Here is a 27,505-nt window from a genome sequence, read left to right as displayed (position 1 = left end):
ATAAATTTATAATAAGCTACTGTAGGTCAGTAATTATAAATATTCTGAAGTTTTAACATCTTTATTGACAAAAAAAAAAACAACAACCAGAAATAGGTTCTCAGCTGATAAACACCGTTATGGTAACACTATGCAATAAACATCATTTATCAACATTAGACATACCATTAAGCTCTATTGAACATAACTGATGAGGTAAAAACTGGAAAGAACCATAGTAATGTCAATTATCAAAATAATGTCAATGTCAAAATAATATAAAACGTGAAGTGGAAGGGAATGCAGGGAATGTCAGTTTACAGTTATTATATAATATATATTATTAGTATATAGCAAGGAAACCTACTGTTAACCGTGAAGCAGTTTTTTTATTGTAGCATTTTTACAGTTTTGTACCATTAAAATCACATTAAATAGCAAATAGCAATACATTTAACCCTAAAGAGCAAGATATTTTGTATTGAGCAATGTTCCATTCATATATTTTTATTTTACAGCCATCTTATTGTTAAAAATCTGTTAGTTATTTAGTTAAACTTAGACTTTATAGAGTAAAAACAGCCCAATCTATCTTTTATTAGTTTTTATTTTTATTTTTTACTTGAATTACTAGATTACACAGTTGTTTATTAGTTAGTTTAGTTAGCTATCTAGTAGGCAAGGTAGTTAGATTGTTGGTTAGACAGAATTATTGTTAGTTGTACTAATAAACTAGTTAGTCATCAGATATGTAGTTAATTTAGTTGATACCTTTTTGTTGTTTAATGAATTACTTTGTTAGTTAAACTTGAGGATTACATTCATTGTTGGTTAAATTGGCCTACTGGTTAGTCAGCTGAAAGAAGATGCATAGGTAGACTAGTTTTTGGATAGCAATATGTTAGTTAGTTAGTTAGTTAGTTAGTTAGTTAGTTAGTTAGTTAGTTAGTTAGTTAGTTAGTTAGTTAGTTAGTTAGTTAATCTAATAGACTAGATAGTGTTAAATTGGTAGACTAGTTAGTTGGCGGATTGTAATATATTCGTTGGTTAGTTAGTGAGTTAGTCAGTTTGTTTGTTGTTTAAACTTGATGAATAGATAATGTAAATGTGTAGACTAGTGATAGATAGATAGATAGATAGATAGATAGATAGATAGATAGATAGATAGATAGATAGATAGATAGATAGATAGATAGATAGATAGATAGATAGATAGATAGATAGATAGATAGATAGATAGATATTAATCTGTTAGTTGAACTTGTAGACTAGCTATATTGTTTTTAGTTAAACTGTTAGAAAAGTTAGATGTCTAATAGTTTGTAATTATTTGATAGATTGTTGGTTAGTTAAACTTGTACACTAGATAGTTGTCAGGTAGACTGTTATTAATTTAGCTAGTTAGTTAGATGTGTAAACATTAGATAGGTTCCTTGTTAAACTGGTTGAAAGTTAGTCATCTGAGTGTGGATGGATGGATAGATAGATAGATAGATAGATAGATAGATAGATAGATAGATAGATAGATAGATAGATAGATAGATAGATAGATAGATAGATAGATAGATAGATAGATAGATAGATAGATAGATAGGAAGGTAGGTCGACAGACAGACATATTAAAGTGTGTTTTTACTCAGTTTGAAGGGGACATTATATTATCTCGGTGTAATTGATGTGTTTTTTGTGTGTTATAAAGTCTGCTGACTCAGCCGTGTCTCTGAGTTAATGTCTGTAATGAGCAAACGCTCCACGCTCTGGGTTATTAGGGGCCAATATGCAAATGTTTCTAGATTTAAGTGGGTGGACATTGTCCCAAATTACCCTTTAGTCTTGTCAAATGCCACACACGCACTTCACTGTTCCCATGCTGCTAAAGTGGCCATCTTTGCCTCTATTATCTTCAAATTGGCAAAAACAAATCCCCCCACACACAGTGAGTGTCTCAGAAAGGTGGTTTTATAGTTTAAAAACTTTTATTCAAGATCAACTTTCGCAATCACATTTACTCGTGATAAAACATTGAAGGTCTGTTTAAAACCCTCCACAGTTTTTGTCCACAGAATACCCAGAAGCCTCTGTGTTTTAATGTATTCACAGAAAATTAATGAGATTTAAATTGTTTTATATAAATAATTTAATTTGATTTAAACTATTATTGGAAAATTCCAGAGATTTGAGGGATGAATCAAATTGGTTTATTTGAAAGGATTTCTAGTTAGCTAGTTAGTTAGTTAGTTAGTTATATTTGAAGTCTCAATAAATATTTTCAGTTAAAATGGTAGATTAGTTAATAATCTGATAGTTAAAATATTATACTTGATTCTTAGTTAAACTGATAAACTAGTTAGTTAATTAGTCATCAGATGGATGTATAGTTAATTGTCTGATGGTTGATTGGTTGGTTAGTTAGATTATTGGTTGGTTAGTTAGTTAGTTAGTTATATTTGAAGTCTAAGTATATTTTAGATAAAATGGTAGATTAGTTAATAATCAGATAGTTAAACTTGTAGACTTGTCAGTTAGTTAGTTAGTTAGTTAGTTAGTTAGTTAGTTCATTCGTTAAATATATTTGGAGTCCATATATATTATTTTTCAGTTAAAATGGTAGATTAGTTATAAACTACTAGTTAGTTAAACTTGTGCACTTAATAGATTTTTAGTTAAACTGATAAACTAGTTAGTTGTCAATTAATCATCCTCAGATGGTTAGTTAGTTAGTTAGTTAGTTAGTTAGTTTGATATATAGTTAGTTAGTTAGTTGTTGTTTAGTTAGTTAGTTCGTTAGATATATTCTGAGTCTAGATATATATTTTTTTCAGTTAAATTGTAGATAGGTTGCACACTACTAGTTAGTTAAACTTGTGCACTTAATAAATTTTTAGCTAAACTAATAAACTAGTTAGTTGTCAATTAGTCATCAGATGGATGGTTGGTTAGTCAGTTAGTTAGTTGGGTGGATAGTTAGTTGTTGTTTAGTTAGTTCGTTAGATATATTCATATTCTAGATTCAGATGCATGGTTGTTTAGTCAGTTAGTTAGTTTGTTAGTTGGATGGATAGTTAGTTAGTTGTTGTTTAGTTAGTTCGTTAGATATATTCAGAGTCTATACATATTTTTTTTTCAGTTAAATTATAGATTAGTTGTACACTACTAGTTAGTAAATTTTGTGCACTTGTGCAGATTTTTTGTTAAACTGATAAACTAGTTAGTTGCCAATTAATCATCAGATGGATAGATAGCTATTTGTATGATGGTTAGTTTTATATATATTATTTTTCTGTTAAATGGTAGATTAGTTATAAACTACTAGTTAGTTAAACTCGTGAACTTAATTGATTCTAAGTTAAACTGACAAACTAGTTAGTTGTCAATTAATTATCAAATTGATGTACAGTTAGTTGTCTGAAGGTTGGTTAGAGGGTTGGTTATTTAGTTAGATGGATAGTTAATTGGCTGGTAGATGCATGGATGGATGGATGGATTGGTTAGTTTAGTTAGTTATATTTGGAGTTTAGATTATTTTTTTTATTAAAATGTTAGATTGGTTAATAAACTAAAAGTAAGTTAAACTTGTAAACTTGGTTGAATCTTAGGTACATTAGTTAGTTGTCAATTAGTCATCAGATGGATGTATTGTTAGTTGTCAGTCATTTAGTTAATTAGTTAGTTCGTTCATTACATTTGGAGTCTAGATAGTTTATCTTTCATTTAAATGGCAGACTAGTTAATAATGTTGTAGTTAAACTTGTGGACTAGTTAGTTGTCAGTTAGTCATCTAATGGATGGATAGTTGGTTCTCTTATAATTAGTTGCTAATCAAACAGTTAGTCAAACTTGTAATAGACTAAGTTTGTATTTAGGAGTCTGCAGTGTGTGAAATGTCTGTTGTGTGTTCAGGGAGAGCTTGGTGCTGCGGGACCCCGAGGTGAGGATGGACCTGAGGGACCTAAAGGCAGATCCGGTTTGCCTGGAGATCCTGGACCACTGGGACCCTTAGGAGAGAAGGTAAGTGGGGCAGTACTTTAGGTGTGATTTCTGCTCTATATGAATAGTGCTTTCCACATCAGTCAGAGGCTCAGATTCATTTAGGAAGATTGTTCAAGTGCTCTAATATACACACAATATAAAATTGAATGTACACTACAAACCCTTCTAATATATACACACAATATATAATTAAACACACTGTAAATGCTTCTAATATATACAGAAACTATACAACTGAATATACACTATAAATGCTTCTAATATATACACACAATATATAATTGAAAATACAGTATAGACACTTCTAATGTATACACACAATATGTAATTGAATATACACTATAAATGCTTTGAATATATACACACAATATATCCACTGAATATACACTATAAACCTTTAAAATGAATACACACAATATATAACTGAATATATACCATGTAAATGCTTCTAATATATACACACAATCTATAATTAGATATGCACTATAAATGCTACAATATATAATTGAATGTACATTATAAACGCTTCTAATATATACACACAATGTATAATTGAATATAAATTATAAACACTTCTAATATATACACACAATATATAATTGAATATACACTATAAACACTTCTAATATATACACACAATATATAATTGAATATATATTATAAACACTTCTAATATATACACACAATATATAGTTGAATATACACTATAAACACTTCTAATATATACACACAATGTATAATTGAATATACATTATAAACACTTCTAATATATACACACAATATATAATTGAATATATATTATAAACACTTCTAATATATACACACAATATATAATTGAATATACACTATAAACACTTCTAATATATACACACAATGTATAATTGAATATACATTATAAACACTTCTAATATATACACACAATATATAACTGAATATACACTATAAACACTTCTAATATATATACACACAATATATAGTTGAATATACGCTATAAACATTTCTAATAGATTGACACAATATAAAACTGAATAAACACTATAAATGCTACTAATACATAGACACAACATAATATTCAATATACAATATAACCGCTTCTAATATATACACACACAATATAATTGAATATACACTCTAAATACTTCTAATATATACACACACGATATAAATTGAATATACACTATAAACGCTTATAATTGCTGTATAATTGAATCTACACTATAAGCACTTATAATATTTACACATGATATATACTCAAATATACACTATAAATGGTTCTAATATATACCCACACTAAATAATTGAATATACACTTTAAACGCAGCTGTGATGCTGTTTTGCAATAAGGTTTGCTTATATACTTTCTAAACTTTATATATGCTAAATAACATATATATTTTAGTAGCATGTTATGCACATAATCCTGCTTTTTGTCAGTGTTTGGTCACATTTGTTCATGTTTCTGTGGTGTGTTTTGGTTTTAGGGTAAGCTCGGTGTACCCGGACTGCCAGGTTATCCAGGCCGGCAAGGACCCAAGGTAAACACACCCGATCTGCCAGTGATTACCCAGCATCCGCAGTGTGTGTGTATGTGTGTGTGTATTGATATAAGGCTGAGGTTGTGTGTGTGCATGCATTAGAGCCGCAGTAAAAAACGCAGACATGTTTGAACTTCTTGATCAAAGCTAAGTGGATTTACCCATAATGCCATCTGGTGTCAGCTTTCCGTTTGACCGTGACCCAGCATGCACTGCTGCAGCAGCACTTTTCCTCTCTTCTCCTCCTTTTATCCCTCTCTCGATCCTCGCTTTGATGGACCTGTGAATTAATCTCTCTCTTTCTCTCTCTCTCTCTCTTTTTTTAGGGCTCTCAAGGATTTCAGGGATTCCAGGGCACCAGTGGAGAGAAAGGCACTAGGGTGTGTAAAAGCCAAAGGGTGTCTCTATAGCGTTTTCTTTTCTTTCTATCATGAAGAGGTTTTTTTTATGTTTTGGAGTGACAGAAAGATAAAATGCAGTGGAATTCTTTGAGGTTTCTTACTTTTGAGATCGAAATGCAAGGTGATCATATAACGTAATGGAAGATATTTAATATTGAAGAATATGTCTGATGTAATATAAGAATCTTTAATAAAAGCAATTGGAGCGGTTTGGTTCAGTACAATGTGAGAGAAAATCTGTTTACATCGATTGTAGTTTAATTGAGATCTAGAATTGCATTGCAGATCATAAATATGGCACCGTTAGGGAATTAAAGACTCTAATAAAACTTCATTTATTAAAAAATATTTCGTTAAAAAGTCTTGGTAAGATGAAAGAAATAAAAATAAGAAATGTTGAATTAGCATTTAAATGAAATATGGATTTCATTTGAAGCACTAAAATGCCACTGTTAATCAAAATAGTTCAAAATCAAATTAAACAAGCTAATTGATAGTTTAAAAAATGTTTCCTTAGCAAAACAAGTTTTTACATTTGAAACATTTATTTAAAGTTGCATTTTAACTAGATTTTTTTTTACATTTTTATTTTTATTTAAAGCTTTAAATTTGACTTAATGTTTTGCTATGGAAACATTTCTAAGTTTCAATTATATATATATATAGATATATATATATATATATATATATATATATATATATATATTATAGTATATATATATATATATATATAATATATATATATATATATATATATATATATATATTATATATATGTATATATATATATGTGTGTGGTGTGTGTGTATATATATTATATGTATATGTGTGTGTGTGTGTATATATATATATATATGTATATGTGTGTGTGTGTGTATATATATATATTATATAATATTATATATAATTATATATCTATAATATATATATATATATATAATATTATATATATCTATATATATATATATATATATGTGTATATATATATATATGTGTGTGTGTGTGTGTGTGTGTTTATATGAACAATATCAAACAAGTAGCAGTGCGATATGGCTGTATATTGGCACTGGTGACATTTTTATTTCTTTTCTTTTTTTTTTTATTGTTGCCAAAAGTTTACATCACAAAACAGGGAACAATCAACATCGCAAGGTATAATATAAAAATATACTAAAATACGCAAATATATTAAAATTGTTACAACTGCAGTGAAGGAGCAAGAAGCAGTACAAAAGACCCATCAAAGGAAAAAAAAAGAACATTATAACAAGAAATATTCTGAAAATGAAGTACAAAGAGCTTCAGTTTTTTATTTTGGTTTCTGAAGTATTTGAAGCTTTGAGCCACTTTCCCTACCTCAGGAAGAAAACATCTAAAAGAGGGCCTGCAGTTTTTTCCATTTACAACAATGAATATGATATTTACCAATTGCCACCAGTGACACTGATATTGGGTTTATACAACAGTTCGACGGCATAATCGTGTATATAAAAAAAGAAAATCAATGTCAGTACAGCAGAAACCATTGCTAATTCACAAACGTCACTTTAGAGCTAGTGTTTGAATGATTCTCTAGCGTAATGTCTAAAATGATGACAAAACAGGTGATTTTGCTCACATTTTAAGATTATCAGGCTGAACGGCATGAAATGCCATCAGTCTACAGAGATTTCCCAGTATTTCTCTGTTGCAATCGGGAGATCACAATAATTAACTCAAAAACAAACAAACAAACACAAAAGCAAACACTACCAGATTACTATGGTATAAATACATTAGAGATTGACTTAGAATGTCACTTACCTGTTTTATAATGATTTGATCAGCTGTAGTTTGAAATTACGCTGACTTTTTCTGTCACCATCTTGTGGCGGAACGTCAACTGTCTTTGCTCTGCTCAATGACAGACTGATGGATACCGATGCGCTGTATCTCTGAAATTAAGAACATTTAAAATAGTCACTATCCTTATGAGGATAATGATGAAGCCTTTATTTGTCACATACACTTTCATTCTGTTTGAAAAGGCAGATATAATAAATGCATTAATTTCAACTCACGCACTACAGTATATATCAGCAGCAAAGCTCTGGGTTTTTGTCTCAGAGTATTGAAACTAACAGTTCTCTGAGCTGTAGTGTCTGTGTGTGTAAAATGCCTGCTATCGGAGCTCTTCTGGCCCAGAAAAGCAGGGAAAGGCCTCAGTAAACTCCCAGCTCTCTGCACGGATGCTTTATTGGCTGTATATCATCACATTTAAGCTGAGAGCAGCAGCTGCTGCCATTAGGAAGACAATGCAGTCTCCCATAAACACATTATAATCCAAAAAACCTCTTATTCTCTCAAGCCATTAAACACAAACGCACACACAGACACACATGCTGAATTCATTTGTTGATGCACAACTTTTTTTGTTCCACCATAACTCACTGCGTTAAGTATTCATAAGATGGATAGTGCTAATATAATCTACAGATAATCTAATTAATCAGCTATACTGAGCTGTAAGACGCATGGCTCGTGGTTTTGTTGAAATTACACAAATAACAGCTAGTGTTTGTTAATGACTGAATTTGCAGAAAAAATCATGTAAAAACATGCATTTATTTTGTTATATGTGAACTTAAATTTAATTTTAATGAATAAAGTTATTAATAAAACAAAGATGTTGAATTAGTCATTGCACAGTGCACAGTTTACTCATTAAGAGTTCGGTCATTACAAAGTTTAACTTATTATACAAAGGTATATAAAGTTTAACCTAATATTTTTTAGCTGACTAAAAACGTTAGGTTGATTGAACTAAAAACATTACGCAGCTTTTGTACAGAGTATTAATGTATTAAAGATATAGTTCACCCAAAAATGAAAATTCTGTCATCATTTACTCACCATTGACTTGTTTTAAACCAGTTTCTTTCTCCTGGCAAACACAAAAGAAGATATTGTGATATGATGCTTAAACCTGTAACCATTGACTTCCATAGCATTTGTCAGGAAGTTAATGCTTACAGGTTTCCAACATTCTTCAGAATATCTTCTTTTGTGCTGAACAGAACAACAAAACCTCAAACTGGTTTCAAACATGTCAAGAGAGAGTAAATGATGTCAGAATTTCATTTGTTGGGTGAACTGTTGCTTTAATGTATTTATTTTTGTATATAAATTCATGTATTATTCTCTGTCACACACAGGGGACAGCAGGAAAGCCGGGCCCGCGAGGACAAAGAGGACCAACGGTAAGATGAAAAAATGTGCACAGAAACAAACTATTCTTAGATTCTTGTTCTTTAGGCTTTAGGACTGATTCCTCACTCTGATTTCTCATGCATGCACACTTATTTCCTTTTCTCTATAGGGACCCCGTGGTGAAAGAGGGCCAAGGGGACCTACAGGGAAAGCAGGACCAAAGGTGAGGCTCTCCTATTTCTCAGCTATTTTTAATTTGTGTTATTTTGTAGGTGATTTTATGGCAGTGTTTTCGGCCTTAGTTCATTTAAAGTTTTGAGTTGAGTTTTGTTCTGTTGAACACAAAAGAAGATTTATTGAAGAATGTTCAAAACCTGTAACCATTGACTTCAATAGGAGGAAAAATAAATCCTATGGAAGTCGATGGTTACAGGTTTCCAGCATTATCCAGTATATTTCCCTTTGAGTTCAACAGAAAAAAAAAAAACTCAAACTGGTTTGGAACAAGTGGAGGATACAGTAAAGGATTAATTTTTGTCAATGTACACATGGACAAATGTCTATTGTACACATGGAACAAAAGACATATGTATTGTTTAAGTTTAATTGATAAAGTTATTAGTAATTACACTCTAAATAACATCGAGTTATTTATTTAACCCAATGCCTGGGTTAAAATTTTTGGGTGCTTTGTTGGGTTATTTCGAACCTTTATTGGGTTATTTATTAATAACTCAACCAGTTGGGTTAAAGATGTGGTGTTTTGTTGGGTTATTTTTTTTTTACCTTTATTGGGTTTTTTTATTTAATAACTCAACCAGTTGGGTTAAAAATTTTGAATTTCAACAGTCAACTGATATAACTGCCACAGAACAGCTGTATTAATATGTGTGCGTAATGTTGTTTTTGCTTTATAACATTTAGGCTCCAGCCCAATAATGTTTTTTTTTAATCAAATTACCTCTCCGTGTTGTGTTTTTTCTATCCGTTTTACCAGCACTCTTAATTATTGATGATACAAACGCGCGCTTCGTGGTTGATCCATATTAAATGGCTAAAAATGCTGTGTCTGGAACTTAAAATGTAGTGGAAATAAAGTATTTTCAATATTTTTGAAAACTGCATGTTATTTATTTACACAGCCATAAATATCAAATCAATAGTACTAGTAATAGTAGCATTAGTTATGCCAGAATGGAAAAAAATAACATTTAATCAAAATAACCCAATGCATTGGGTTAAATTTCATAACCTAATCCATTGGGTTAAAATAACCCATAGTTGGGAAGGGGCTATAATAACCTATAGTATAGTTAACCCAACTATTTTAACTGAGTAGTTTATTAGTAGGCCCACACAGAGTCTGCGCATGCAGATTTTTACAAATTGTTAGCCCATCACTCAGTCTATTTATTTACCTGTGTAAATGTGTGTACATTTATATTATTTCGTTTTTAAAATAATTTTAGTCATATTATTGACTGATATGAAAATATTCATATGATTTATTTACAAAACAGCTTGTGATGTAATATTTTTTAGTAGATATATTATATAAGAGACTTGCTTGGTTTAAGTGAATCTAATTGGATTTGCATTGTAAACATTAAATAAAAGTTAAAAAGGTATTACTTTTTAATTTCTTAAATTAAGTTTTAGTTATGAGACTCCCAAAATCATTCCGCATAAATCAGATTTTTTTACAAAATTCTCCACAGAAATATTTAAAAATGTCTGCAGATTCTGTCTGGCCCTAGTTATTAGTAATTGGAATCTGCACAAGTTTTTTGCTATTTCTGCGGAGAATTTTGGTAAAAATCTGCAGATTTCTGCTGAATTATTTTGGGACTATCATAACTAAAACCTTAATATGTGAAATAAAAAATAACACCTTTTTAAACTTTTATTTAATGTTTACAATGCAAATCCAATTAGATTCACTTTATTTGTTAAACAAAGCAAGTCTCTCATATAATATCTCTACTAAAGGACAGAAAATATAACTTTACAAAGTGCATTGTACATAAATCAGATGAACATTTGCATATTAGTCAATAATATTACTGAAATTAATTTAAAAACTGAATAAATTTAGATTTACACACATTTACTCAAGTAAATAAACAGAATTAATGATGGGCTAAAAATCTGTGGAATTCTGCGCGCGCAGATTCCATGTGGGCCTAGTTATTAGTTAATTAATTAAAGTTATTATAACTAATAAAGTTATGATAAAAAATAACTGTAATGAAATAATGTGCACCTTTTGTAAAGCTGCTTTGAAACATTAATCATTGTGAATTATAGGGCTTTACAAATAAACTTCAATTCAATTTAATTCATTCATTCATTTTCCTTCGGCGTAGTTTATCAGGGATTGCCACAGCAGAATGAACCGCCAACTTACCCAGGAAATGTATTTACACAGCAGATGCCCTTCCTTGCAAACTCCACACAGAAATGCCAACTGACCCAGCCAGGAAATGAACCAGTGACCTTCTTGCTGTGAGGCGACAGTGCTAACCACTGAGCCATCATGTCACCCCTACCACTTCATTCATTCCTTTTCTTTTCGGCTTAATCCCTTTGTTAATCAGGGGTCGCCACAGCAGAATGAATCGCCAACTTATCCAGCATGTGTTTTACACAGCAGATACCCTTCCAGCTGCAACCCCTCACTGGGAAACACCCATACACTCTCATATACACACATACACTACAGACAATTCAGCTTACCCAATTTACTTATATTGCATGTCTTTGGACTTGTGGGGGAAACCCACACAAACAGTCTAACTCCACACAGAAATGCCCAGCCGAGGCTCGAACCAGCGACCTTCTTGCTGTGAGGCGACAGTGCTACCCACTGCGCCGCCCTCGCACCTACCACTTTTAAATAATATCCAAAATGTTAAAATAAAAACATATCATGCGTGCGCTTGCACATAAAAACTCACTTAGCTAAAGCACACCACATCCGCACAGAAAACAACTTTCTTTTTTACGGGGTGTTTTAAACCTCTTTCATCATTTGTGTTGGCATGAAATCTAAAAAGTGAATACTTTGACAGCAGCTAACGGTCCTATTACATTTCAAAGCACAATGTTCGGCTCAGCTGGAGCAAATTGAAATGCAACAGGGATTTTACAGACCTCCACATCCTCCATCAGTCAAACAGATCTTTAATGGCACTCATTACCTCCAGCAATAAGCACAAGTTTTACGTTATTAATATTTAAACGCTTTTGCATGGGCGTTTACAAACAGTCTAAAATATTCAAATGCTCTGTTTAATTTCCTCATCCCTTTCTCGTTTGCTTCTCCACCGCAGGGCAACTCTGGAAGCGATGGCCCCCCAGGACCCACCCGGTGAACGGGTATGGTAGAAATAATCATTGAACTAATCCAAAAGTATTGATTGTTCTATATTGCTTTAGAGAGAGATTTAACCTCAGTTTCTGTGGTTTCTAATAGGGTCTGTTGGGACCACAAGGACCAGCTGGATTCCCCCGGCCCTAAGGGTCCACCTGTATGTGATGTTGATGTTTTAATAATAACTACAGTATCATCATTAAATTATCTATCCTGATTCTCTCTCACTCTCTTGTGTGTCAGGGACCTCCTGGTAAAGATGGACTGCCCGGACACCCTGGTCAGAGAGGAGAGACTGTGAGTAGCATCTAATATCACGATTTTGGAAAAAAAATCGGACATTGCGATATATATATTTTTTCAAATCTCAATTTCACCAGATAGCTTGAATAGCTCAATTTTGAATTAATTTAGGATTTATAGGGATGATTCTGCAGTGGAGTGAATCACGCATAAAGTGTAATAAACAAATCACAAGCATAGTTAAATACACTACCTGACAAAAGTCTTGTCGCCTATCCAAGTTTAGGAACAACAAATAATAACTTGACTTTTAGTTAATCATTTGGTCTCAGAAGTGGCTTATATGAAAGATTATAAAGTCATGGTGCAGTGGAAAAAGAATGAATATTGTGTATGACTCCCATGAGCTTGGAGGACTGCATCCATACATCTCTGCAATGACTCAAATAACTTAATGAAGTCATCTGGAATGGCAAAGAAAGCGTTCTTGCAGGACTCCCAGAGTTCATCAAGATTATTTGGATTCATCTTCAATGCCTCCTCCTTCATCTTACCCCAGAAATTCTCAATAATGTTCATGTCTGGTGACTGGGCTGGCCAATCCTGGAGCACCTTGACCTTCTTTGCTTTTAGGAACTTTGATGTGGAGGCTGAAGTATGAGAAGGAGCGCTATTCTGCTGAAGAATATGTATCGATACCTCAGGCTGTTGATGTTGCCATCCACTCTGCAGATCTCTCGCATGCCCCCATACTGAATGTAACCCCAAACCATGATTTTTCCTTCACCAAACTTGACTGATTTTTGTGAGAATCTTGGGTCATTGCGGGTTCCAATAGGTCTTCTGCAGTATCGGTAATGATTGGGATGCAGTTCAACAGATGATTAATCGGACAACTTGACCTTCTGCCACTTTCCCAAATGATCAACTAGAAGTCAAGTTATTATTTGTTGCTCTTACAACTGGGATTAACAAGACTTTTGTCAGGTAGTGTACAAGAGAGCAAAGGTTTAACTGAAACGAACAGCTTTATGTTTTCTAGGTAGGGTTACGGTATGTTCTTAACAGTATTCATGTACATCAGTTGAATAATCAAATATGAAATAACACCGTATAGTGTTAATTCTTTTAATAATTCAGTAAAATTAACCTTTATTGAAGTTACCAATTGTACAATTTTTTGTGCTTGATTCCATTAAACAGATTTAAAATGCTTTAACACAGCTGCAGGCCTAAAAAAACCCTGTCAATATTCCACTCTATTACATTTACATTTAGTAATTTAGCAGACGCTTTGTCCAAAGCAACTAACAATTGAGGAGGCATTCATTGATCCAGCAAAAAAAGGCAATACGCACAAGAAGTGCTAACTACAAAGGACCTGATTGTGCTCAGAACAGTAAGTGCTAGAGTAGAGTTTTTGAGAGGGAAGAGGTGGTTTCTACAGGTGGTTTGTCAAGCCCACTCACCTGTGTGAAGCACACTTAAGCATAATAGCATACTGTTATAGCTAAATAAATGACTCTAGGAATATCTTTTGTTCTAAACTGTGGCTCATGGTCAACTATAAGCCAGGCTAAACATTGGAAAAATATATATTTATAATTGCTTTTGATATGCAAAGGCACTGCCCCCTTTAATGTTTTTATTGTCTTGTTTCGATTACAGAATGTTCTTAATCTTCTACAGTGTTTTAGTGTGTAATTTTGTTTTGTTGTAAAACACTTTGGGTATTCCCTTGGTTGTATTAAGGGTATTTGAATAAAGCAGATTAATTGATGGATGGATGGATGGACTGATTGAACATTGCACATCCTGAAATGTGAAGTTTTCATATGCGCACATTGCGATATCAATATTGAAACAATATATTGTGCAGCCCTATCACATATGCAATTTTTCACACTTATGACATTTCACTTTTTGCAGGGTTCCAGGAAAAACTGGACCTCCCGGACGCCCAGGTGTAGTCGGACCTCAGGTAAGTTGAACACAGAATCCTATATTCACATATAAACATAAATCCATGATCAAGATTTTTCCCGGTGCTCAGTATACAATTTTTTTTTAATTATTAATAATTAAAAAAAATTGAATTAATTATAATTAATATTTTTGTTATTTTTTTAATGAAAATTATAATTTGACATTACTTTTCTACATGGATGGATAAGTGATCGCACGGGCATTGCCGACAAAGAGCACGTGACTGTGTGCATGTAAATGTATTATCCTCCCTCCCTGTTCAAATCGATCTAATCCACATCCTTAAGCACATCCTCTTTCACTTCTAATTCTCTATAGGGAGTGATTCTTTTGTGAATGAATCTCCATGTTCTAAACGATTCGTGTGAACCATCAACATCCCTGTGTCTAATGTGCTTAATCCACCTTTCTGATCTACATGGTATATAGCATTTGTAATATTCAATAATTTAGGATGGAAAGTATGCACATTGAGGCGAAGGCACTTGTAATAACTGTCTTATTAAAAAAAAACTAGTGTTTAGCCGATAATAATACACCTTTCTGGCATCAGCGTCTTGTCATATTTCATTTACATTGTTCATTTTATTCAACCAAACTAGCATAAGCCTACAATTTAGTGTAAGTTGGTGCTACTTTGCCTTATGGTCAATGCAGTAAGTGACTGTATTATCATCAATAACACTTGTTGAGCACAAACGTTTGTAACATCCATAATCATGCAGTTGAATGACTTTTGTCCTGGGAGCACTGTATAAATGTGCTGGCGATATTGCTGCATGACCAGGGCCCGTATGTGATATCTAATGTATATATCTATGGTAAGGTGAGAGAGAGTTTTGAACGAGCAGGATCCCTCAGCAAATGTTTTTTTTTTTTTAAACCTGCTTTCCAGTGCTATGGTAATTTGATCTGTTATTAAGCATTTTTAAGTTGCTCTCAGACTCCGTTCTATTGTATTTTGAATGCTCAGGAGGCATTAGCCGCACTCCACTCTACAATCGGCAGAAGAATAAAACATTATAAAGCATTTCTGTCAGAAAGCCGCGCATCTGTTTCTCCAGCATCACTCTACCACAGGCAGAGACCAGAGACACGTGATGCATATTCATGAGTCTGTCACCAGCCATCACTCGCTCATTAGATTATCCTAAAGGTGTCCTGAGGTTGTCACTGGGGAATCATAATGGCTCCATTAGGTTACATATGGGTTGTTTGTTGGTCTGTCTGTGCTTTGTCTCCTGACATGCTTTTGTTTATGCGGTTAGATGCTGGCGCTGGCTTGGGTAATGAATAATTCATAAGCAATCATGATATTCTACTTTTTATGCAAATGTTGAGGTGGGCACAGGTTTAAACTACAACACACGCACATATGGATATTCCAATTCTCATGCTCTGCCATGCAAATGCATGCGTGTAATCCGATTCGCCTGCTCGCTTTATTTATGCTGCATCATTTGCATATGCGCTAATATTTTAAAAACACCTGTTGCATCAACTATTTTATGGCCTTGCTTAATTATTTGGTAACTAAGAGTACAACGGTTAATTGTTTTCTGAATGCGCAGATTAACGGTTGACCTTAACGTATGATTTTTACATAACAAATCGTTTGTTCTGCTTGGGATTTATTGTTTGAATTCATCATATGGTTGAATTATTCATACATGCAAACTAGGTAAAACAAATAAATCGACTTAATGAATCATTTGTTTTTGGAGTAAATATGTAGTGCTTTTATTTAAATGAATCATAATATTTTAAAGTAACGAATTACATAAATAAAGCATCAATGAATTGCTTCATGCTGAATATCCAAGAATTGCTTTTGAATCATACTGAATCTATTAAAGAATCAATCTTTTTAATTGATGCATTTTCATTTAACTTACTACATTTAAAATAAATTAAATTGAACTGAATTAAATTAATCCAACTGCAAGATTTTATATATATATATATATATATATATATATATATATATATTTTAATCTGGGGTCGCCACAGCAGAATGAACCACCAACTTATCCAGCATATGTTTTATGCAGCAGATGCCCTTCCAGCTGCAACCCATCTCTGGGAAACATCCATACACACTCATTCACACTACGGACAATTTAGCCTACCCAATTCACCTGTACTGCATGTCTTTGAACTGTGGGGAAAACCGGAGCACCCGGAGAAAAACCCACGCGAACGCGGGGAGAACATGCATACGTGGGGAGAATATGTATATATATTGTTTTGTTTTAAATCAATCAACTTGACTAAATTGATTTGAACCGATTCACAAAAGAATCATCAATTGAAACGATTCAATTCAACAAACGTCACCCCGATTGATTATTTAAAACTTAACTTAAAAAGGATCTACTATACAAACTCATCCATGATCAATCTTACTTTTCATTTAGGGACCAACAGGTGAGACAGGACCGATGGGAGAGCGAGGTCACCCTGGACCCCCGGGACCACCCGGTGAACAGGGTCTACCTGGAGCTGCAGGGAAAGAGGGAGCAAAGGTGTGAACCAAATGATAGCATATCCCCTTCAACACAATAAACACAAAAATACACCTCTATATATACATTTATCCATTGGTCAATCTTGTTTATGTTCTTTATTTTCTGTGAATAGGGAGATCCAGGTCCAGCAGGACCTTCAGGTAAAGACGGACCTCCAGGACTCAGAGGTTTTCCAGGAGAGAGAGGTTTACCTGGCCCTGTAGTGAGTATTACCAACAAAACCAATATAACTAACAAAGTTCAAATGAAATCTAAAACTGATGATGTTTGTTTTGCTAGCGCACATTGTTAGTCTTAAGTTTATTGCACACTGAATCCGAAACGTTAAAAAAAAAAATCATTTGACTTCAAGTTGGGTCAATTATATTGACACACTGCTTCCGAAACTTTCGTCCATTATAAAAAACTTCCAATCGGGTTACATTTGGTTCATTTTTTTGCATCTAAAAAGGCATTTTGAGAGCTGTTTTGACAATTCAGGGCTGCCATACAAGTGAAATGTGTGTGTGCATGTATGTCTGTTCATCTATACCTCAGACAAACTGCCAGTCTCTGTTCAGGATCAATTGACTCACAGAAATTGGTGGTCTTCTTTTAAATATGTGGTTCCAGTATCGCTAGCAAAGTATCAAACTGAGCCAGGGACATCCTGAAGTAGATTTTGAAACAGTCGGGATAATCCCGCAGCTCTTCGATAAGGAGGTGGATCCTCTTTCCACAAATTAAAAAAGGGATGGACCCAATATTTCCTCTTTCTTTTTTTGTTAAGCAGGGAAAAAATCATCTTCACTACTCGAAGACTCCATCTTGTATTGTTTTGGGAATTATTTCACAATAGATTAATTAATACGCATCGGACTCGGTGTGCAAAGGTTTGTGTGCATGACGAATTGTTCAAAAACGTATACAACAGTTTTGGACTTGAGTGTGCAAAGGCCTTTAAGCTGAACAAGCAATCCATCCAAGTTCATTCATTCATTTTGCTTCGGCTTAGTTCCTTTTATATCAGTGGAACCAGTATGGAACCAGTACTGGTTGCGGCTGGAAAATCTATAAACTCTCACATTCACACACTTACACATACATTACAGCCAATTTAGTTCATCCAATTCACCTATAGTGCATGTCTTTGAACTGTGAGGTAAACCATAGCACCTGGAGGAAACCCACAACAACATAGGGAAAACATGTAAACTCCACACATAAACGCCAACTGACCCAGTTGGGGCTTAAACCAGCGACATTGTTGCTGTGAGGCAACAGTGCTAACCATTAAGCCACCATGTCGCTCCTCAATGCAAGTAAATCCACTGAAAAACTAGTTTGTTTTGGCATTCTATAATTAAAATCTGACCATCAGCTTCCACTCTGGTATGGCAGTCCTTCTCTGATGATATCAATTTGACGGATTGGACAAAATATACTTAGCCACGCCCCTTCAACCATTAGTTTTGCTGCAAGTGAAAACAGAAAGGCGGAGCACAAAAAACAAACGCCACCCCGATTGATTATTTATGTCATTGAGATATGACATTTCTCAGACAAGATTTAAAATGAAAGAGCTAGTAATTCATTTGATCGACAGAGTTTGATAGACTTGATATACAATTGTACACAGTTATATAGGACAGAGAAAACAGGCTAAAGATCAGCTAAAAATGGGCTAACAAAACTTACAACTGGGCTGTGTTAGCTGCAATGCTAACACATGTGCTCATGGTTGTAGAATTGAATATTTATAGAGCTGGTATTTAATTTGATCGACGGAGTTTGATAGTGTTGATGTAAAATTGTAGACTGGTATATAGGACAGAGAAAACAGGCCAAAGATGAGCTAAAAAAACAAGCTAACAATACTTACAACTGGGCTGTTGATATATGTTAGCTGCGATGCTAACATGTGCTCACGGTTGTAGTATTTCTTATTTATAGAGCTAGTAGGCTATTTAATTTGATCGACCGAGTTTGACATTCTTGATGTAAGATTGCAAACCGTTATATAGGACAGAGAAAACAGGCCAAAGATGAGCTTAAAAACAGGCTAACAATACTTACAACTGAGCTGTTGAAATATGTAAGCTGCAATGCTAACATGTGCTTACAGCTGTAGTATTTAATATTTATGGAGCAAGTATTTAATTTGACAGACGGAGTTTAATAATCTGAAAATAAGATTGTACACAGTTATATATAGAGAGAAACAGGCCAAAGATGAGCTTAAAACAGGCTAACAAAACTTACAACTGGGCTGTTGAAGTATGTTAGCTGCAACGCTAACACATGTGCTCACAGTTGTAGTGTTTATTTTTTATCCAGCTAGTATTTAATTTGATCAACAGAGTTTGAAAATCTTGATGTAAGATTGTAAACAGTTAGCCTATATAGGACAGTGAAAACAAGCTAATGATGAGCTAGAAAAACAAGCTAACAAAACTTTCAACGGGGCTGTTGAAATATGTTAGCTGTGATGCTAACACACACACTCACAAAAGACTTTAAACTTGAGGTGCGTCCCAAATCGTAAACTTTGAGTATTACTGTATGCCATGATGTAGTATAAATAGTATAAGTGTGCTTTGAATTATTCTTTTTAGTGCACTTATTTATCCAATACAAATAAGTGTGGAATGTTGAACACTTCACGCACTTAACAGTCACAGTTTTGCTTGCTTAGCGGAAGCTATTTTGTTGGCTCTGAGGTTGGATTACTTTATTTATTTTGGATTGTAAATTCTCTAACATATTATGTGGCCTCCTGATGGTCAATGTGGTTGTAATCATGACAGGTATCAATTTCGTGGCTAAAAAAACGGTAGGAAAAAAGTTAGTGTTGACGTTAGTTTAGTGTTGGGCTGACGCTAAACTAATTCGCTACATAGTTGAGTGTATAGTCTGCAACTTTAGTATAAATTGCCCTTTATATGTATTGTTTTAAGTATGTTTCGCACATTTTGAGCCCTTTTAGTTTGTTGTTGTGTATAAATCCCAGTGTCACCTCTAATCATCAAACGTATCGTGTTGTTTATTTTGTACATTCAGCAGCTTTTTGTATCTGTTTGCAGGGATCAGCAGGTTTGAAAGGGAATGAAGGACCCCCGGGGCCTCCTGGACCCGCTGTAAGTCGACACATTCCCTCCTTTTTTTGACCAATTCTTCTCCAAAGGCTTTGTTATTTGCTTGTTTATCTTGTTTTCTCTTTCTCTTTCATCCTTTTGCTCCACACACAGGCTTTTCAGTGAGTATAGCCATTGAGTGTGTATGAAATAGATGATTTTTAATCTGTAGCACCAGTCAGACGTTTCAACTCGCTTGACTAGATTTGGTTATTAAATAGTGGGAAGGTTTGAAATTAGTTTTGTGTGCTTTTTATTTTAATTTTTGTAGAACGGATGAAAAAAATGCGTCAACAAGTGTTCAAAAACATAATACAATTCATTTCCATAAATGAGCAATATCACACTCGTAGCAGTGCAATGTGGCTGTATATCAGCACTGGTGGGAGGCATACATTGGCCCGAGTGCCTTAGTGTCCCACCAGTGACAAAATACAACCATATTGCACTGCTATGAGTGTGATATTGCGTTCATACTACAGTTCGAAGGCATAATCATGTATATAAAAAAAAATCAACACGGTCTTCTCAAAAATATCTTTTACGAGGAACTTTCTTAAACCATTCATACACATCTGCAGCTGATCGTTAGAACAGCAGAAACCATTGCTACTTCACACTAGACTGATAAAATACTAATTCTAAAGTGATGTTGGTGAAGTCGAAAGTGATGACAAACAGGTGATTTTCTTCTCATAATTTAAGATCATAAGGCTGAACGGCATGAAATGCCATCAGTCTACAGAGATTTCCCAGTATTTCTCTGATGCAAGACTTTTACAATAATCAACCCCGAAAAGCCAGAGCAAAGCAAACACTACCAGATTACTATGGTACATATAAATACAACACTACAAAATGCAATACAAATAAAAGAGATCGACTTAGAATGTCACTAACATTTGTTCAGCTGTAGCTTGAAACTCAAGTTGAAAAAAATGCTGTTTTTCTCACCTAAGGACTTATTATAAAGTCTCTGTAGTCATCCGCCTACGTGGTGAATCTCTCAAATTATGAATATTGAAAATAGGCACTATCCTTATAAATAAACTACATAGTTGCAATCTAAACAACTATTCTCACCTAAAACAGCCTCAAAAGTGCATTATGTTGTCCAACAGCTGCAATACTTGTCAAACTGTGAGTTTATTGATCTGCTGTCACTATGTGGGTGGAGTAATACACAAGTAATACTTAAAGAGGCTGTACAAGTTCTGATATCTCAGAATATTGCATGGCTATCAGCCAATCAGATGCGAGAACCAGACAGAACTGTTGTATAAATAAAAATGAAGAAGATCAAATATTACGATGCATTGTAATAAGCAGATGTTAAATATTTAAATTGTTTATTATAATGAACAAATGCTCTGTTATTTTCATTTACTATTAAAATAAAATGTGGAAAATAGTAATTAAGTTAAAACTCAAGTAGTATTTTTCAAATGTTTGACTTAATGGTTGACTGAAACAGATTTTCTGCTCACCTTTTATCTCTGTCTCTTTAACTTTAACAGATTTTTCAGATATCTTACATAATGTCGCAATATGCATAATGATTTAATCAATAACTTAAAAACACATCATTAATTTCTGCATTTAAAAATCAAAGCTCGTTATTTTTTTATATGTGCATGTCAGCTGTTAACGCCTCCATGATCATTTTTTTTTTCCAAGAACAAATGCATAATTAATCAGAACAGCTCATCGGCAGCAAATGATGGTCACTTATGAAATTTCATATATTTCTAGGGCTCTCCTGGTGAACGTGGTCCTGCAGGCCCAGCTGGTCCTACTGGCATCCCAGGCCGACCTGGACCTCAAGGACCCCCAGGACCTGCCGGAGAGAAAGGTGGACCGGTGAGTACAGTTTTTGTTAAAATGATTCATTTATTTTCTTTTCGGCTTAGTCCCTTTATTAATCAGGAGTCGCCACAGTGGAACGAACCGAAAACTTATCTAGCACATGTTTTACGCAGTTGATGTCCTTCCAGTCGCAACTCAACACTACAAAACACCCACACAATCTTGCATACACTCACATACACTAGGGGCAATTCAGCTTACTCAAGTCCCTTATAGCGCATGTCTTTAGACTGTGGGGGAAACTGGAGCACCCGGAGGAAACCCATGCCAACACAGGGAGAACATGCAAACTCCACACAGAAATGCCAACTGACCCAGCCGATGCTCGAACCAGTGACCTTCTTCTGAGGCGATTGTTCTACCCACTGCACCACCGTGCCGCTAAAATGAATCATACACGTGTTAAATAAATCAGGGAATATCTGCTTTGTTGAAATGTACTGCATAACTTAAAGCAAAGAGTCATCTACTCGATACATTTACCCATAATGCATGTCTGTTTTTGTTCAATGATCAACAGGTGAGAAAGAACTGATTAATGTATTAGCATTTTCACATTGATCTTAATAATTATTTAATGAGTCATTTGTTTTGCCATAGTTTGCTTTAGAGTTATCATTTATATTACATGAATCATATATTGTAATAAAACAATATACATAAATAAAGCATATGTGCCTATACAAACTCTGTGAATTGATTTGCTGAAGTGAATTAATTCATTTTGATATTCCAAGCATTGGTTTTGAAGTGAATCAATTTTGACGAATCATTAGTTGATTCAGTTGAATTACTATCAATCCAAAATCTCACCTAACACACTTCCTTAACCATTTATTGTGTAATTAATTCAATACCATAATCAAATTAATTCATTTAGAATTTTCAAATCACTTTAAAACTGATCAGTTCAATTGCGACTGAACTGATTCACTAAAAAATGATCAGTTCAAATGATTCATTACATTGTTTATTTTAAACAAATGGTTCAATTTCTCTCATATCCGCTTGTTAAGTCGTGACGTATCGGTGATGTATGAAATACTGTTTCCGGGTCCAAGCCGCTACTCATTTTAATTGAGAACATATTCGTTTATGGCCACTTTTGAAGTGACACACATTGAAGTGAATTTTATATAAAATCATAGTGTACACAACAGTCTCTGCATAACAAATACCAAATATTTAACTATTTTAAAAAAATGTATCACTTTCTGGCCATCGGATATTAGTCATGGACCTTAAACTTTACATGGCTTTGTAAACATTTATTATTACTTTTTGTTGAGTCTCCCCATACAGTTTGATATAGTGCTTAGACCCGGAAGCCACTTCGCATGACATTACGCTTAACAAGCGGATAGAGGCAAGAAACCTAAAGGCTTAAAATTAATGTTTGTAACCTTTTGTCTCTCTCTCTTATCAGGGAGAGAACCTCAAGGGCCAGCCGGTAGAGATGGCATTCAGGGACCTGTAGGACTTCCAGGCCCAGCCGGACCCATTGGACCCCCAGGAGAGGATGGTGATAAGGTACAGGAGAAAATAAAGCGGTAGAAAGGAGATCAGAGTAGAGAAATGAATGCAAGACAGAGAGACGTGGGCATGTAATTTATGATCACAAATTAATCTGGTGGGTTTGCAAAAGTGAGGAGAAGAAAGGACGCACACACACACACACACACACACACACACACACACACACACACACATACAGATGTAAACTAGCAGTTGTCAGATCAATGTTTTCTCCAGAGGATTGATTAGACGTTTAGATGTTTGCTCTGCACATGATCAATTAATCCAAGTCAAAAGAGTTTTGGATTAGATAGCAGTGTTTTCAGTTCAGTAAAGTCATGATTAATCACAGAATTGATCCCACGTTAGCACATAAATGCATGTAGTTTCTTTCACAGTAGTAAAATAGTGGTCTATAATAATAACCAGTGCTTCCCACAGGTTTGAAATATACTTGCGGTGGTAGCCGAATTTAAACACACCTTTTACCCACATCACAGAAATAATTAACTATATGCGACAAAAAAAAAACGTAATTTGTTTTAACACTATATTTATTATTATCTGTTTAAAACTTTTTCTTTTCAGTGGGTTAAAGCAGGGCGATTCAATTAGTTTGTCAAGGGGGCCAGTTCATGAAAAGCATCCCAAATGAGGGACCGGAGAGATATGACATAGATAATGACATAAATATGAGCCCATATGTTGTATTTTTGCTCCTTAAGACACCCACGTTGTAGTTTTCTACATTAAAATGTTAATATGTTGTATTTTAAAACTACATAACATCAGTGCATTGTACAATATGGCTTTTTTATTATATTTTTTACAAACATTCAAACGTTGAAATTCAAAGCACAACAAAAGCAGTGCATTGCTTAAGTAGGGTTCTTCTACATTCAGACACATTTATATGTTGTGTTTTTAATTGCATAACAATTAGGGATACAACAGTTATAGATTATGGTTGTATGATTATATAGTCTGAAGAATAATCACGGTTTCACGGTTATCACGTCTAATGTAAATGTAAGTTTTATATTAGGTGAGTATTTAAATGAACTGTTGTTATCATCTGCCCTCATACATACATAATAATTTTAATCATTTGTAATATTTTGTCTAACATATCTTTTGTTTACATTGCACTGAAAGCCACAAACAACTCTGACCGCTATGGCGTGAGACATTTTCTACTGGGTGCACCTTTGCGCTCTGTTTTGCGCACGCATATTGGCATATATTGTTTACATTGGAAATAATGAACTTGCGTGCGGAAAAGATGCGATATGTGAACGGCCCACTGCTATAGTTAATCCAGTGTGCGTGCGTATTAGCCTTAGTGTTTAAGCTCGGAACTTTAAACTAGCGCAAAGGTGACATAACTTTGTTCAGTTGCAGCAGTTTCAAACCATGCAACAGAAACGCAGCGTTAAGAAGCCTTTACGATTAGGTATTCAAATGTTTCCGGCTTCTCGCACTACTCGCTTAATATCAGGTGACTCACGCTCTGCGCAGCCTTCAACTGCAGCTCTTGCTGTATTGAACAGACGCACGTCACTTCATAACCATAGCTGCCGTTTTCGACAGAGCAAAATTTACTTTTGATGGTCACACTATTTGGAGGGCCGGAACAAATTGCCTCAGGGGCCAAGTTCAGCCCACGGGCCACCAATTAAATGTGTCGTTTAGATTAAAGAGTTAATTATTTAATGTCTCTCTTGCTTTCGCTGCTGTGCGCATAAAAATAACAACAGCTTAGAAAATAAAAGCAAAACCAAACCCTGGACATCTTAGTAGTTTTAAAAACCCTGACCGGATGCAAAAAGGTGGGGGTCTCTGGGTCTGTAGAGCACATGAGACTGTCTGTGGGAGTGTTGACAGGTCTCGCGCACACAAAACGAGCAGTATGAAACAGGTAAAGAAGAGAAGATTTTCCACTATTTAATCGCTTGTGGATGTTTGATTATATTTGGCAGATACAAAGTGTAAAAGTATGATAATAAGAGTAAAAAAAAATGTATATACCTGGGCGGCCCACCCAAGTAAACTCTATGTGTGGGAAGCACTGAATAAGGATATGTGTATTTTAGGCATTTTATGTACCAAGTTATAAATAAACTTCTGAATAAAGTAAACATTTACATACTTTACACTGCTTCCAGTGCTTTTGAAAAAACTGTGCATGTATTTAATTAACAAAACAATAAAAAAAACTTAATTTTTTGATCACCCTGCACACACGATCCTTCAGAAATCATTCTAATATATTTTTGCTATAAAGAAACGTTTTTCTAAAGGTATTAATGTGCAGATTTGGTTAAAAACTGTGGTAAAACTGTGATGTATGACTAATCAAAAAGTGCCATTAAATAAGATTCATCAAGAACACATTGAATTTGTAATGAATTTCACACATTTATTTCTATTTATAAAAAATCCTGAAAAGCGAAGAGTCTCACTGCTTCCACAAAAATGAAGCAGATATTTTTTAACATTTATTATAATGATTGTAATTAATGATTGAGCACCAACAATAATTGATGACAACAGAGATGCAAATCAGCCAGTCTGAATAAAAGATTTCCTGAAGGAGAACGCAACACTGCCAAACAAATCTCAGGAATACACTCTAATAAATTGACAAAGGAAACAGTTCTTTTAAAAGCGAATCATTCATTCATTCATTAATTTTCCTTCAGCTTAGTCCCTTGTTTATCAGGGGTCACCACAACGGAATGAACTGCCAATTATTCCAGCACATGTTTTACGCAGCTGATGTACTTCAAGCCACAACCCAGTACTGACAAACACCCATACACACTCATTCACACACACTCATACACTAAGGCCAGAGAAACCCACACCAACACGGGGAGAACATGCAAACTTGACACAGAAACGCCAACTGGCCCAGCTGGGACTCTTCTTGCAGTGAGGCGACAGTGCTAACCACTGAGCCACAATGCCGCCCAAAAGCAAATAATATTACACATTATTATTTTTATTGTATAAATTAATGTGACCTTGGTGAACAAAATAAAAACAGCTTTAAAATACCAAACAATACATGGAACACTGCAATATTCATAATATCGCAAGAGTCAAATCTGCAGTTAGCCTTATTGTAAAAGATCTGATTTAACACATGGGTGAACGTGTGAAGGAAATGACATCACTGCGACACATACACTCAAACCTACACATACAGATTTGGAGTGTGCGTGACACCGACATGTGTTAGCACTGGCAGGTTTAAGGTGCGAATGATATCTGCAGGATATGTGTGTCAGTTCCTCCATGCATGACAAGTGCAAAGTCTTCTGGGAAAAACAGCCAGAGGAATGAAGAACTGTTCGTTACTTCTGTTTTTGGGATGTTTTTTTTTTTCTTTTTACTTATAATGATAGTTTAATTGTAATTTATTATTCATGTCAATACAATATGAAAACAAATTCACTACAGTTTAAAAGTTCTACCAATTTTTTGTAAACATTAACTTTATGCAACAAAGATGTATTAAAGAGCCCATATTATACATTAAAAGGGTCCTATTTTGTTTTATGGTCTCCAACAACATTCTGATCTGCATGCAAGGTCAAAAAACACTTTCATGGTCTTATAATATGAATTTATTTTACCTTATTATCCCAGTGACGAACGATTCATTTGTTCCCAAACCCCTCCTTAGCGCGAAGCTAATCTGAGCTGATTGGACCAATGACAGCCTGTTGTGATTAGTCGACAGCGCTCAGCGTGAAACAGTAAAATGCCCAGCACGGTTTGT

At 34.2% G+C, this 27,505-nt stretch overlaps 1 protein-coding gene across 1 annotated transcript in view; it reads left to right on the top strand.

Annotated features, from left to right (window-relative positions):
• Nucleotides 1–27,505, top strand: part of col5a1 (procollagen, type V, alpha 1) — a 184,018-nt gene that overhangs the window by 143,352 nt on the left and 13,161 nt on the right. Inside the window, 17 exon segments of the mRNA XM_056445871.1 lie at nucleotides 3,880–3,987; nucleotides 5,451–5,504; nucleotides 5,831–5,884; nucleotides 9,100–9,144; nucleotides 9,264–9,317; nucleotides 12,427–12,456; nucleotides 12,458–12,472; nucleotides 12,570–12,602; nucleotides 12,604–12,624; nucleotides 12,711–12,764; nucleotides 13,753–13,763; nucleotides 14,640–14,691; nucleotides 17,114–17,221; nucleotides 17,337–17,426; nucleotides 20,287–20,340; nucleotides 22,090–22,189; nucleotides 23,636–23,753. Of these exon segments, the coding sequence (XP_056301846.1) occupies nucleotides 3,880–3,987; nucleotides 5,451–5,504; nucleotides 5,831–5,884; nucleotides 9,100–9,144; nucleotides 9,264–9,317; nucleotides 12,427–12,456; nucleotides 12,458–12,472; nucleotides 12,570–12,602; nucleotides 12,604–12,624; nucleotides 12,711–12,764; nucleotides 13,753–13,763; nucleotides 14,640–14,691; nucleotides 17,114–17,221; nucleotides 17,337–17,426; nucleotides 20,287–20,340; nucleotides 22,090–22,189; nucleotides 23,636–23,753 (1,001 nt within the window).

Source organism: Danio aesculapii, chromosome 21, assembly GCF_903798145.1.
Source record: "Danio aesculapii chromosome 21, fDanAes4.1, whole genome shotgun sequence".
NCBI classification, from domain to species: Eukaryota; Metazoa; Chordata; class Actinopteri; order Cypriniformes; family Danionidae; genus Danio; species Danio aesculapii.
Note: the sequence above shows the minus strand (reverse complement) of the source record. Positions and strands in the feature narration are given on the sequence as shown.